Source organism: Triturus cristatus, chromosome 7 (assembly GCF_964204655.1).
Source record: "Triturus cristatus chromosome 7, aTriCri1.1, whole genome shotgun sequence".
NCBI lineage: Eukaryota > Metazoa > Chordata > Amphibia > Caudata > Salamandridae > Triturus > Triturus cristatus.
Window position 1 is genome coordinate 149,533,656 of NC_140590.1, and position 13,570 is coordinate 149,547,225.

A 13,570-nucleotide genomic window follows, 5' to 3' on the forward strand; every position below is an offset into this window, starting at 1 on the left:
AGGTGAGTAATCAAATCAAAAACATTATAAATCAAAATTGGAAAATCCTCACTGACGAGAGAGAGCAACCTCTAGAGAAACCTCTGTTTGCCTTTAGGCGCAATAAAAATCTGCGCAATTCTTTAGTGCATACTTATAAAGATAGTGAGGACAAAATGCAAACCAACATACATTACTCGAAAGCAGTAGGCAACCATAAATTTGGTTCTTGCTCCATCTGCGAGCTATGTATAGTGGCAAAGACCTTTGAATTCAATGGCTTTATAATTACTCCAAAGGAGTTCAATAATTGCAGGAGCAAAAACGTTGTCTATCTCCTGATTTACCAATGTGGCCTAGGCTACGTGGGTGAAACAGGACGCAAACTGCGTACTAGACTATTAGAACATAAATCGGCAGTATGTACCAGAAAGGAAAATGCACCACTAACACACCATTTTACCCAATCTAACCTTAAATGCGATGAATTTCGCTTGCTTGTTTTGAAAAAAATGAAGATGAACAGACGTGGAGGCAACACAGACATAATTAGAGAACAGAGAGAACAGTGGTACATGTGCAAGTTAGACACTATCAATAAGGGCCTGAATTCTCGAGAGGACTGGATGTCCTTTATTACATAAGATAATAGAGAATATTCATGTTGGAAGATGGGATACAATCCCTTGTCAGAACTTACATCATCCCTCTAAATAAGTGGGGCAATAATGTTTTATAGACACAGAGTGGTTAAGTCTGGAATGAACAGCCAGTCTCATAAAAAGACTGACTTTTTATTTTAGATGCCTACGAATAGATAGTATCATCGCATTTACAAGTTCCATAACGTTAAGATAATTTTCTATATCGAATCCTCTAATAAGTTATATAGTTCCATCACACAGTTTCTTTTTATATATGTAGAGATGATCAAATCCGATAGAGATGATTTAATAAGACTAATATTGGCAAATATTAACATACTCCGAGATGGCGGTTTCCGTTGGTAGCTCTAGAGATGTTACACGGAACCTGTCTTCTGTGTCTATTAACAACCCGGAATGACATTATATGGAAACACGCCTCTTAGAAGATTGCGCTTCACGCGAGTATCCTCAAACTAAAACAGGTGTGTCTTATTGGGTGACCAGATGTCCCGGTTTTCCCCGGACGGTCCCCGTTTTTGGAGAAGTGTCCCCGTGTCCCGACACTTTTCTCCAAGTCAATGAAATGTCCGGGTTTTTAAACATTGTCCGGGTTAAACATAGAAATGTCCCGGTTTTTCATTGGTGTTTCGGTTGAGCATGCACGCGCCTGCTCTCTTTGCACTGATTAAGGCGTGACGTTAGGTGAGCGTTGTAGCAAGAAGGGAAATCCTTTGAAGAGAGACACACCTTCTCTCGGGATTTCCCTTCTCTTGTACAATGCAGCGCCACCTACGTCATCGTGCCAGCCATCGGCCCTGGTGTTCTGATTGGCCTTGGACTTCTATGGTGCCTTGTGAAACTCTGCTGAACATGGACAGTCTCATGGAGATGTGAGTGCGTGTCCATTTGAAAAATATGCCTCTCATACCAATGCAATCCTGAAACTGAATGAAAAATCAGCGAGCAGGGTCTGGAAACTCTTTGTGGGACTTCAATGACAGCGCATTGTTTTTGAAAGCACATGCAATTACTAATTTTCCAATCAAGGCTACAACAAACGGAATGATGGATGTGAAAATAACTAAATGTGAAAGAGGTGCATACACCTTGACCTATTCAAAATGTTAGCAGTTGGCGAGTTGGATTTATGTATGCACTCTCTTTATGTAAGAATTATAAATGCAACAGTTCTGTTGCCTCAAGAAAGGAAAAAGAAAAGGAAATAAAGTGAAATACTTGTTTTCATATTAGTAATTGCAACAAGGTGAAATAACAATATCATATAAAAACCACGAGTCCCAGAAAGCCCCTGAGGGTATAAAAGACAGAAGCACGCACTTGTAATTGAAAACAGACTACCGTGAACAAGGCCGCAATGGCTGAAACGTGTTGGTGGCGTTTGTGCAATGCTGTTTGCTCATTAAAGAACATGATAATATGAGCTTCCGGAAGTGCAGCATCCTTCCTTTTTGTTTGAAAATACTCTGGGATACTGGTCATATCTCAACGCTTGCACCAGCAGATAGTGCACGCCGCTATGACCACTTTGCTTTGGTAATATATATATTACTCGATAGCAGTGCACTCGTTCACTTCCTCGCAAAGAAAACAAAAGAGCGCAAACTTCTCTTCAATTGTGCGATTTTCTTTATTGTTCACAGTTAACAGTCATAATATACATATATACTTATTTGATAAGAAAACATACTTGGAATTTCAAGGCAAGGGTGGTCACCAACTATATTAAATGTTGAGGCAAAGTTTGTTTAAATGGAATTAATGGTTACTGCCAATAAAAGACCTCTGATTTGTCGTCTGTAATGTTTCATCTCGGTCTGTGGAGGGAGCTGTCATTATAGTCCTTTTTCTAAGTCTATGACAGCTGTCTAATAGTCCTACTTTTATGTCGATGGTTACTGCAAACCGTAGTCCTACTTCTATGTCTATGACCTGTCGCCGTTTTTTGTTTTGAGAATCTGGTCACCCTAGTGTCTTAGTTAAAACTATATAAAAGTGAAGGCTTAACGGACCTTACCCATCCAATTGAGGGGTATACAGGACCATTAACGTGACGCTGCCGCACGTTGCCAAGTAAGTGAAGCTGGTAAAGGGACGAACTAGATAAGGTGGCGTACCTGTAGATAGAAACGGTAGAGAGATTTATAATTGATTAGCGAGACGCCTCTGCCGCACGCAGCCATGCTGGCATTAAAGTTAACTAACAGACGGCACGAGTTTGCGGCGCTGAAGTTTTGATGTTTACGATAGCCGACTGAAGAGGTTAAATCAAGTGGAATTTAGCCAAACTGATTACCACTTATTGGACTTGGGTAATAGAGGATGATATATTGTTTTCTTTACAAAAAAAAACCTTTTCTCCCCTTTCCTTATATTTTTTCTAGACCCCATTTAAGAAAAGGGGAGTTCTCCGGCTGGTATAATCAACCTACAAGCCCTAAACCTACATCTCAACTCCCATAAGGAAGGTAGTTGAAACACAAGCCTGCACTGTTGTCAGGATATACTAATATCGTTGTGTATAGTTTGGCAAGACACAGAAAATCTCACTGATTTTGGCATCTCATACTGAGCTGCCCTGATCTGCAACGTATTTATCAGTTTGATTTTTACCTGAAATACATTCCTTTTCTGTCTTTGCAGACGCCTCTGAGAGCTCAACGTTTGCTTATCTTGGAGGTGTTGCAGCTGCCATTTTCCTAATTCTGCTCCTGCTCGTGATTTTCATTATAATAAGGTACAGTGCTCCCAGAACACCTGGAACCGTGATGCTGGTTTCTGATATACATCATCATCTCAATGTCTGTGTTTTCCTTCGTCAGGGGAAGAAAGAAAAAGGTGACAATGGCAGTGAAAGAAAAACTCCCCACTACAGCTACTGGGTACAACAGAGTGAGTAGAGTCCTTGTACAGTAGTATCATTAGTCAGGAGAAATGAAACTATAGGCCACGAGTTCATATAGTACTTGCCAATCAGGGCAAAATAGCATTTATGTATTGAGGCAACATTTGACATGCTTGGGACTTCCTGTGCGACTCCTTTTCCACTCCCACTTGTGTAACCCCCATTTTCATGTGAAATGGAATAATGAGCGGCATTGTTCTAGAGCCACTGTCTTTTAGGGGTAGTTAGAAACTCACATGAAATGTTGTTTTTTTAAGTCTCGGCTATAGACAATTTTAGCTCTCTGTTGGTCAGACTTGTTGTTTCGAATATACATATAGTGGGCTTTGGGTCAGCCCCTTGCTCATGAATGGATGGCTTTGTTCTCTAACTCAATTGGTGGTTCTTAATTTAACCCCTTGAGTGCCCATGACGAGATGGTCTCATCATGGGCCGCGGTTGCACTGTGCCCATGACGAGACTATCTCGTCATGAACCCCGCCCGCTAATTCAACGCCCGGCACAGGGCGGGGCACACAAGGGGTTAATGGCTTTCGTCTCACTTTTTGTGTTTGTCTGACCCAAGAGCATTTCATTTGCATGGTTTTCTCATTAATGTATTTGTATCCTTTACATGATGACATTACGTGTATTAGGGGAGCTATCGCATTTCCTTTTTGTACTCCATAGTATGTTTCCTTGCTCTTTCACTAGTATTCAACTTCCCCCATTGCTTTACTCATACTACCTCTTGCTCTCCATGTTGTTTCTCCTCCCCACACTCACCAGGGCCATTTCCAACGGTAGGCTGCCTTGAAATGAGTTGCCATGCTCTAGTGATTCTTTTAAGGTTTGTTTTAAAGCTCACTTTGAAAACAGAGCTGTGTTTGTTTAGTTAGCCTTCATTCCTGCCACCATAAAAGCACAGCCTGGGCTTGGTTTTTAGGTCTCACCTGGCGTTGCAGCGCAAAACGCTGCTCGCTGGGTGAGAGATATTGCAAGAGAGTAGATTTGAGAAGGGGACTTGAAGCCCCGCTCCTCATTTCCATTGGCTTGCATCACCGTTTATGCTAAACGGTGGCCTGTCATTGGAAATAGTTTTTTACCCACTGCCCTTTCTCCTTTTCAGATGGGCCAGTTGGACAGGCTCGTCTGGTTCTCGGCTGTCGTGAAGCTCTTTCTTATCTTTATGGGGCCATGTGTTTCTAATTAGCGTGGAGGAGCGCACTGCCCCCGACCCCTCAAAGGAAAAAATCTTGGTTTCGTCAAGATTTTTTTCCTTTGAGAGGTCGGAGGCGCGTGCCTCCGCCCTAATTAGAAACACTTGGCCCCATAAAGATAAGAGATCGAAGAACCATTCTTCTGGCTCGAGCTGTGGAAAACAGTGGAATTATGCTGCAGAATCGCATAATTCCAGTGACCCTGTCTGTAGTTGTTTTAGCGCAGCAAGGCAGGTCATGCTAATATACCAGTACATAAATCTCTATTTGCATTGAAAAGTCGGGCTTAGCGTGGCACAGTCAACCTAGGTCGAAGTCCCCACATAACCTCGGCTTTTGGGGAAAGTGATGGCACAAGTGATGCTGATAAGAATTAGCAAAGATTGTAGGAACCTGGGAACACCAATGTTAGAATCCTGGCACTCTGGGGATAAGAGAACAGCATGTCTGCCAGACCTCTTCTTTTTGGGTGTTTTTCTTGGCTGCAACAGGCTCTTTATAACTTGTTCTATCGCATCTCAAACAGCTCATAGCCAGCTTTCCACCTCTCACCCATGCACCAAAATGTGCAGCCTGCTTATGTTTTCACCGTATTCCTGGTCAAATTACCCTATTACCAGGAAGTAATGTGGTGAATTAACTTTGGTTGGGTTTTTTTATTGTGACTTAACTAGTGAGGATATGTGACCTGGTGGCTAATTCTCCATTTACAACTTCAGGGCACTGGAACATAAAGTAAAACACGACCTGGAAAAGTTCTAACTCCAGGAGCGTCAGGGTCTAGAAGCGTTCTTCGTCACTCTAATGTGACCATCAGGTTTAGTTTAATAAACTTGTTTTCAGGAGCTTCCTAAACTCAAGTGAAACCACTTCTTTTCAGAGATAGGGGTGAGGGCAAACGTTCTGACCCTTGACACCCTAACATCTTTCTCATGTTTGACCATCTTAATGGGGCGTGGTTTGCTGGGGTGTGCGCACGAGGGGTGTAAATTTCAGATTGTAAAGTAGAAGTAATTAATTTAGCATACTAGCTCACAAATATAACATTACTTTTTCACAAATTTAATAAATGCCATGTTCTGGTAACTCTTTAGAGGAAAGTCCTTGTGCTGATGCTATGTCTGGAGCAGTTAGTCTAACCAGGGCCATGTCCCACATAATTGAGGATTTACCACACCTTCACATATTCCACCAATTGTTGGGTAGGTTTTTCGCAAAAATAAATGTTTTTTGTTCGAATGGTTTAAAAGTTACTTTAAAAGTGTCAGGTGTGATGCTGCACAGAGGCAGACCCTTGGAAAAGGTTTACTCATCACCTGTCCATTGCTAATTTCTGGATTCAGGTATTAAACTGGCACTAACGTGGTGTGGTGTTTACCCTGACATTGTTGCAAAATAATTCTATCACAGAGTTTGTGACATTATGCTATACCACTTCCCCTTTTCTTGACACATAATTTAATCAACCCAGCCAAATAATTTGCTCTTTCATAGGCCCTGACTCAGGTGGTCCACTTGATTCTTTTCTCTGCATGTCCAAATTCAGGTGTTATTGTGACTCTGTTTCAAGTTATTTACCTGGTATGCGAGGGACTCAGCCCAGCCCTACCAGACTTCGAGAGGCACCGGCCTGTCCTGAGACCTACACAGTCCTCTTGAAGCCAGATCGCCTGTGGTCTCCGCTGCCCCAGTTTAACCACCAGCTCTTGGGGCTCTTCAATGAAGTGTGGTTAAGCTCCGGTTGCGTCACTGTTCACAACACCGAGGCCCTTTAAACCTGACAGCTGAGTCGGGCTTATCAAGCAGGTGTTTGGGACCGGAAGCATGCCGCCCCTGACCTCCAGCATGCCTCTGACGTCACGGTGTTGGTGTTGGCTGCTGTACACCCCTCTCCACGGTAAAAATACATATCTGAGAGTTATGTTTGTCGAACTGTGAAAACTAATTTATTTCGGGGGGAGGCACTATCACCGGTGCATCTAAGGGACCTACTGCACCTTAATTATGTTAATTATACTTTTTTTTTCTACCAAATATGTGTTGGGTGGTGGGGGGGGTTCTCTTTTCGTCCAGTAAGTACCAGGGCACACTTTCTATGCCAGTGATCAGTTTAGAATTTGTGGGATTAAAAGGGGCCGTGCTTCATTCTCTGAGCAACTCACGCCCTGGCAAAATTTGCCAACTGGGCGGGGACGCAGTCTAACACTGGTGCAGCAGGTGCAGAGGCACCTGGCCCAGAGCCCTATGGAGCCCATTGAATTTTGACAACTCTGTATTTTAAAAGCAGAACAGCAGTCAAAGGGGCACCAAGTTCCAGGCATCCTTCCTAGGCTACTACACCCGCAATCACTGTTAATGCATTGAGTTCCAAGTAGTACTTGGCAAGGACTTCAGGGCACTTCATGAATTTAGTTGTTTTACTGCTGGAAGGAAACGGCTTTTTTTTTGTAATAGTATTCAGCGGAAAATATAATTCACTTGATGATTTTCAGCCGACATTTGGTCCACCAGGTCACCCCCGTCCACCTCGATAATAGACACCCATCACTGAGGAGCCTCCCACCGCTCCAACCAAGCCAACATCCTACCCGTGGCCTCACCCATTTCATAGACCCTGTGTCAGGTTGCAGTATATTTCGCTTTGACCGTTTCTGTCGCTAGTAGTCGGTAGGTCAGTCGCTTTATACTCAAAGAGTGAACAAGCTGCTCGTCATCCCGGATTGCCACCTCGTACTCCAATGCCCTAATCTCCTGCTCTAGGGACTCTAGTCTAGCAGTCTTTTCCTTTTTAAGGCCCTCCATGAGAGAAAGCCCCTGTTCCTTGATGACCACCCCAAAAGCCCCCCACAGCGTGCCAGGGGATTGAACAGAGTGAGTGTTCTCCTTAAAATAACGATCTACCACCTCCAGTAGCGCCTTGTTAACCTGGGGAATCTTCGGGCACCAGGTGCTGATAGAAAGGGTGTGACGACGTCGTGTATGGGGTAGAATTAGCTGGGTAAAGACTGGGAAGTGGTCAGAGATACACCGTGCCAGGGAGCTGGTGTCTGTGAAGTTGAAGAGGCCCTCAGTTTGTGTGAGCAGATGGTCAAGCCTAGACTGGGAGCCGTGTGCCCCGGAATGGAAGGTAAAGGATTGCTCCAGGGGGTGAGAGTGGAGCCAGAGATCTACCAGTCCAAACGCTTGGAGAAAGTCCCCGAGGGGGGAAGAGGCGGCATGCGGGTCCTGGCGAGGGGGACGGCGGTAGACTCAGCCATCCACCACAAGGTTAAAGTCTCCACCCAGCACCAGGAGACCAGCCGGGAGACCCAGCAGGAGAGTACCCAGGTCTGATAGCGTGGCGGCCTTAAGTGCCGGGGGGACATAAACTGAAATACCGGTTAGGGAGACCCCCTCCCACAGCTCCGCAATCGCCGAGTATCTGCCCTGGCCATCAACCCAAGTATTATGTAGGATAAAAGGGCACTGTGTACAAACAAGGATGCCGGTCCACCTGGAGCAAGACCTGAAACTCACATGTGCCACCAACTTATACTCCCAGCGAAGCAGTGCCTTGCAGGTGTTACCAATGAGATGCGTCTCTTGTAAGAGAGCAATGTCAATCGCTTGCCTCTTGAGGTATTGAAGTCCTACCCCTCACTTAAGTTTGTGCCCCAGGCCGTTGACATTCCATGTAGGTATGTGGAGTGCCCTAGGCGACCCGGTATCTGTCATGGGGTCCGTGGGGGCGTGGGGGCACTATCCGCCCCATCTCCGGTGCGTGTGATAGAGGTCACCGCCTTGAGGTGGCGAGCCCTGCCTGCCTGTGAGCGAATAATAGGTTTAACGCCAGTACCAAAACACATGAACAGTAATAAAATGAATTAAACAATTACCCCCTTCCCAAAATATCCCATTCCATCCCCCCACCCTGCCTCCCTGCACAGCGAGCATTGAACCACCCGCCTCCTCAAACTTGCAGAGAGCCTATCGCCCACACGTAAAAGGATGAGGAGCGTGATCCAACACCACTCCCCAGGGTATCGATTCAGAGTCATGGATCTGCCCTGTCAGAGGCCCACTATGCTTGGTTTAGGCACCAAGAAGGCAGTAACAACACCACTCAGTAGAAAACATCACCTCCTATGGAGAGTGGACAATTGCCCTCAGATATCTAGCACCACTAACAACGATTAATCACGCTGCAAATCTACATAGAGCACAGTGGCAAAGCAAGGGATGCTGATGTGAAGGCTCAGATAGCCAGGTTCTGTGTCGCCGATCCCTCCACCCCCGACGTGGCGACAGGTGGGGAGTCAGAGATCCAGCGCAGTCTGTTCTCGCCTCTGTTGGCTCCGGTACAGAGGCGCTGTCGCTTGCCAACTGTGCGCCAGCCATCGAGCCAGTCCCAGGCATCCTCGGGCCTTGTGAAGAACCATGCTTTCCCGTCAGACATGATGCGCAAGTTTGTGGGGATCATCATTGTGTATGTAATGTCTTGGTCACGCAGTGCTCGCTTCACGTCCAGAAAGCCGCGATGTTATTCCTGTGCCTTTTGCGTAAAGTCAGGAAAGAGTGTGATTCTACTGTTGTCGATAATGATTGGCGGGGCTACTCTTGCTGTCGGTAGGATAATGTACCTGTCATGAAAGTTAAACACACGTGCTAAGAGAGGCCTGGGCGGTGCACCAGGTTTGGGGCGACCACCCAGCACACGATATGCTCTTTCAATGGAAAAGTACTTAGACAGGCCCTTGGGTTGAAGGTGTTGCAAAATCAGCCCTTCGACAAATAGGTCTGCGGCCTGCCCTTCGGCCCGCTCTGGAACACCCAAAATGCAAATGTTGTTGCGTCGCATTCGGCTTTCGTAGTCGTCGAGCTGTTGTTCGAGCACCTCTTGATTAGACTGTAGATTGCCCACTTGATGCTTAAGGAGGTCAATATTAGTTGTGAGGCCCTTAGTTGTGACCTTGATCTCGGTGACGTGCTCAGCCATCTTACGCATATCGGCTCAGATTTGGGAGACCTCCGTGGCGACGGTATCTATTAGTTCTTCAAGGGAGGTGCGCACAGTCATTATCGCCATGAGGATCTCCTGCAGTGTGGGGTCTGGTGGAGTCCCAACAGTCTTGGGAGTGGATTGCTGCTCCTCCTGGCCCTTCGGCCAGGCGTATTTCTCCAGCTTCGCCTGGTGTGAGGTCTGGCCACTGCGACCGCTTGCCATGGTGAGGTCGCTGTGCGTGTCCCAAAGTAGATTGGGCCTAGACGAACCAGCTACTCACTGCCACCTGCATGTGGGAGGAAAAAATAAATACAAAAATTTAAAAAGGGGGGAGCCTCCCCCCTCACCGGCCTGTCGGGTTTCGCCAGCTAAGTCCAGCCCAAGTGGTACGTAGGTGCCATAGAATGTGCGCCACACATAGGAGGAGGGGTGGTGGTGGGGAAAAGCACCAACAATGTGAAAGAGCCGCCGCCGATGAAATAAGACACTGTAAGGGCGTTACCCCCCCGGTGTGTGGTGGGCTTGCGGCTTGGTGCTAGGGTAATGCACAGGTCAGCTCCTCCCCCCCTTGGGCTGGGAGTCTCTCCGTCCGGCACCCCCTCACAGGCAGCCTTAGGCCCAGAGATCGTAGAAGGCCCCACGGGTGGCAAGCCAGTCTGTTCAATGACGGAGGGGGGCACTTATGGAGTCGAGTCTGTATACCGTGGGGGCATCAGTGGCAAAGGACTCACCAGGGAGGCTGCCGGAGACAGTCAAAGGCAGTGCAGCACCTCCGGATTGCATATGGGCCTGGTAGACCCTCCGCAGCCGCGGCGTCGAGTTACAGGGAACAGGCGGGGGCCTGCGTGCCTCCTTGCGCCCCATACCTCCGATGCTCAGGAACAGGTGGATATCTGTGCTGTACCTGCACCGATCAGGCCAATTCTTCGTCCGAGAGCCGGACACGCTTCAGGGACTAGGCGAGCCCACTTTCCGTCTGAGTGGCATGGGGCAGATCAGTCATGCAGGATGGATAAAGGGAGTGGTGCGACGGAGCTAAGCTACCGTGTGGCCATTTCCCTCGGCGGTTGGGCACGCCCCAACTCCCTCTGGGATTCTTGGTGGCTGTGGAACTTGTACGGCATATTGATCCCGGCATATTCTCTTAATAAACTTCAAGTGGTGCAGAATGCGGCTGCTCGCCTTTTGGGAGAGATGCCCTTAAGGAATAGCGTGCGAGGTTACCTACGCTCTCTCCACTGGCTTCCTATGATGGCTCAGGTGAAGTTTAGATCCCTTACTATTGCCCATCGGGCTCTAAACGGCCTGGGGCCACTCTATCTGCAGAAACGGTTCTCCTTTTATGTCCCAGGGAGGTTATTGCGTTCCTCCACTCTCTGTTTGGCAAAGGTTCCCCGCTTCTGCCGGCATAGACTAGGGGGTGGTTCCGTCGCCGTTCTGGCACCCCAGGCTTGGAATGCCCTACCGCTGGCGCTTCGCAGTGTTGAAGATCCGGTGGTTTTTAAAAAACTGTTAAAAACGTATCTTTTTGTCTGAGTTTTGGTTATGCTCTCAGTTTCTCTATGCTCGCGCCGGGACACTCCTTGGAGTAGCTGTGCACGTTAGAAGACTAATTAACATAACATAACATACCTGCGGAGTTATTGTCCCCCCGTGTAGAGATCCGTGTCTCATCACTGGATTGGCAACCTCCAGTGGCGGCTGGTGACATTTGAAAGTGGTGGGGCGTAAAAGTATTGGCATACTGCACCGCAGCGAGCGAGCATAGCGAGCGAGCCCGAACAACCTAAGGGGGGTTCGGGGGGATTACCCCCCCCCGAGAAAATTTTGAAAAACGAGTGGACAAATGGTGCATTTTCAAGCAAATTTGAGAACGCAGGAAGGTTAATAAAGCAATTGTGAAAGTGCAGTTATTACATTAATAAAGAGATGTCAAATAACATAGGTAGCTGCTTATTCAAGCTTTCTTTCACCCCATAGTCCAGCAGGGTCTTGATACAAGACAGATAAGAGAAAAAGCAGTGTGGTCCTCGACCAGGAAGACACTCATATTTCGGTGGTAAGAAGTAAAAAGATTTGTCAAATTGAAAACCTGAACTGCAATACGCAATCCAACAATTATTTTCAAGTACATCTCATCTATGTTCAACAAGCCATGTTTTACCCATGATTGGAATTGTGAATCACCAAATAAACTGAGCCACTGCAATCAAAATCAACCAAAACTGTGGCTCAATATGTAGGCAGAAACAGTATAAAACAGAAACACAGTCTAAATAACTATGAAAGTGACACACAAATATTGACCATGCAGCTCAAACTCAGAAATTCCAGATCCAATTCACTGCCAAAGCAGGCCTCCCATGTGTCATTTCATGTGTGTTAAGTGCAGTCTACAATGCATGACTTGCCAAAGCAAAGTAACATTCTCTCATATTTAAAAATTCCTGTAGCAGACAAAATTTTAAGTTACCCCAAAGCGGGTCAAGATTTTACATTCCAACATTCAATGGTCTGTTTCAGTGTCTGATTATAGTAGAGATAACTGTGTACGTATGCTCATACCTATATCTGTCTTACTTCCTATGTCCCTCTTTTTCTCTCTCTAGCTCAACATACCCGTTATGCCCCTCTCTCTTTCTGCCACACTCTCTCATTCTGGCTCTGCTTAGCTCCATCTCTCTCTGTTCCTCTCTTTGTAAAAAGTGCAAAATAAAGTGACAAAGGTAAAGCAAAGCCATTGTGATCAGGAAGTCAAGCTTTGGCCCCACACAGAAGGTAATAGAAAGTAGAGTAGCCAGCAACTCACTCCCCCTTGCACAACCGCCATATTAACAAATAAATAAATGTTCCCTGTTTCCTGACATTGGGAAGCGCCATCTGAAAGGCTGCCCGCTTTGACAGCAGCACCTCCGCGCATATTAATTCTCCTTATTTATTGGACGTGTGCAGAGCTGCAGCCGGGCTTGTGCGCCCATGGGTGGCGTGGCCAGACGGTGTACTCTTCAGGGTTCAATGGGAACGGGGTTCAATGGCGTCCTATGCCGCTCGTTGCAGAGAGGCCTTCCTGGGAGAGCCAGGCCCAGGGTGCGACAGCCCAGCTTCAGGCACACACACACACAAGCACAGCACTGCGCGCTCACGCACAGCACATTGCACCAAGGGCACTTAAAAGCGACAGAAGAGTCCAGCACAATCACACATGACACTGTGACTGCACCAAGGACAAATAAGCACTTGCAGGGTGAGTGGCACGTTGGCATACACTCGTATATCATACTGCACAAACAGGTACGCATAGGTATAGTGACACAATCGCAGACAGAGGTTATGTTCTGGATAATGCCGCTGCAGCAGTTTCTCACCAAGATTGTGTTTGCCCTTCTTCCTGTACATAAACAAGCATGGCGCGTACTGTACTTTGACAGAGGAATAGGTAATGAAATATGCCATAGTGAAGCCTGCTACAGGAGCACTATTGAATAATACAGTCAAACTGAGCTGCAAACAGTGCCCACTCACTTGCCAAATGCTACTGCATGCTGAGCTGAGGCAGACAACCAAAGCGACACGTCAGGGGGATGGCCGAAAAGCTGAGGAAAGAGCTGGAGATAATGGCTTTTCAAAGCTAACATTTGCTTCATAGCTAAGAAATGTCAAAACGAATAAAGCACGGAATCAACTACTGTAGAAAACAAATTGATTTTGACCTCTTCCCTTTTCCCATCTTTGATGATGCATTGTTTCCCAAACTGAAAGAGATCTGTAAACTTAAATGCAACTTACTGGGAAATGGAAACACACATTACGTCTGTGTTTGACATGAACAGTGTGTTTTCAT

The 13,570-nt window shown here is 46.6% G+C and overlaps 1 protein-coding gene across 2 annotated transcripts in view; it reads left to right on the plus strand.

Annotated features, from left to right (window-relative positions):
- Positions 1–13,570, plus strand: part of LOC146809072 (B-cell receptor CD22-like) — a 417,204-nt gene that overhangs the window by 307,483 nt on the left and 96,151 nt on the right. For both annotated transcript variants that reach the window (XM_085615878.1, XM_085615879.1), the window contains 2 exons: positions 3,288–3,381; positions 3,467–3,536. In XM_085615878.1, the coding sequence (XP_085472004.1) occupies positions 3,288–3,381; positions 3,467–3,536 (164 nt within the window). The remainder of the gene's footprint in view (positions 1–3,287; positions 3,382–3,466; positions 3,537–13,570) is intronic.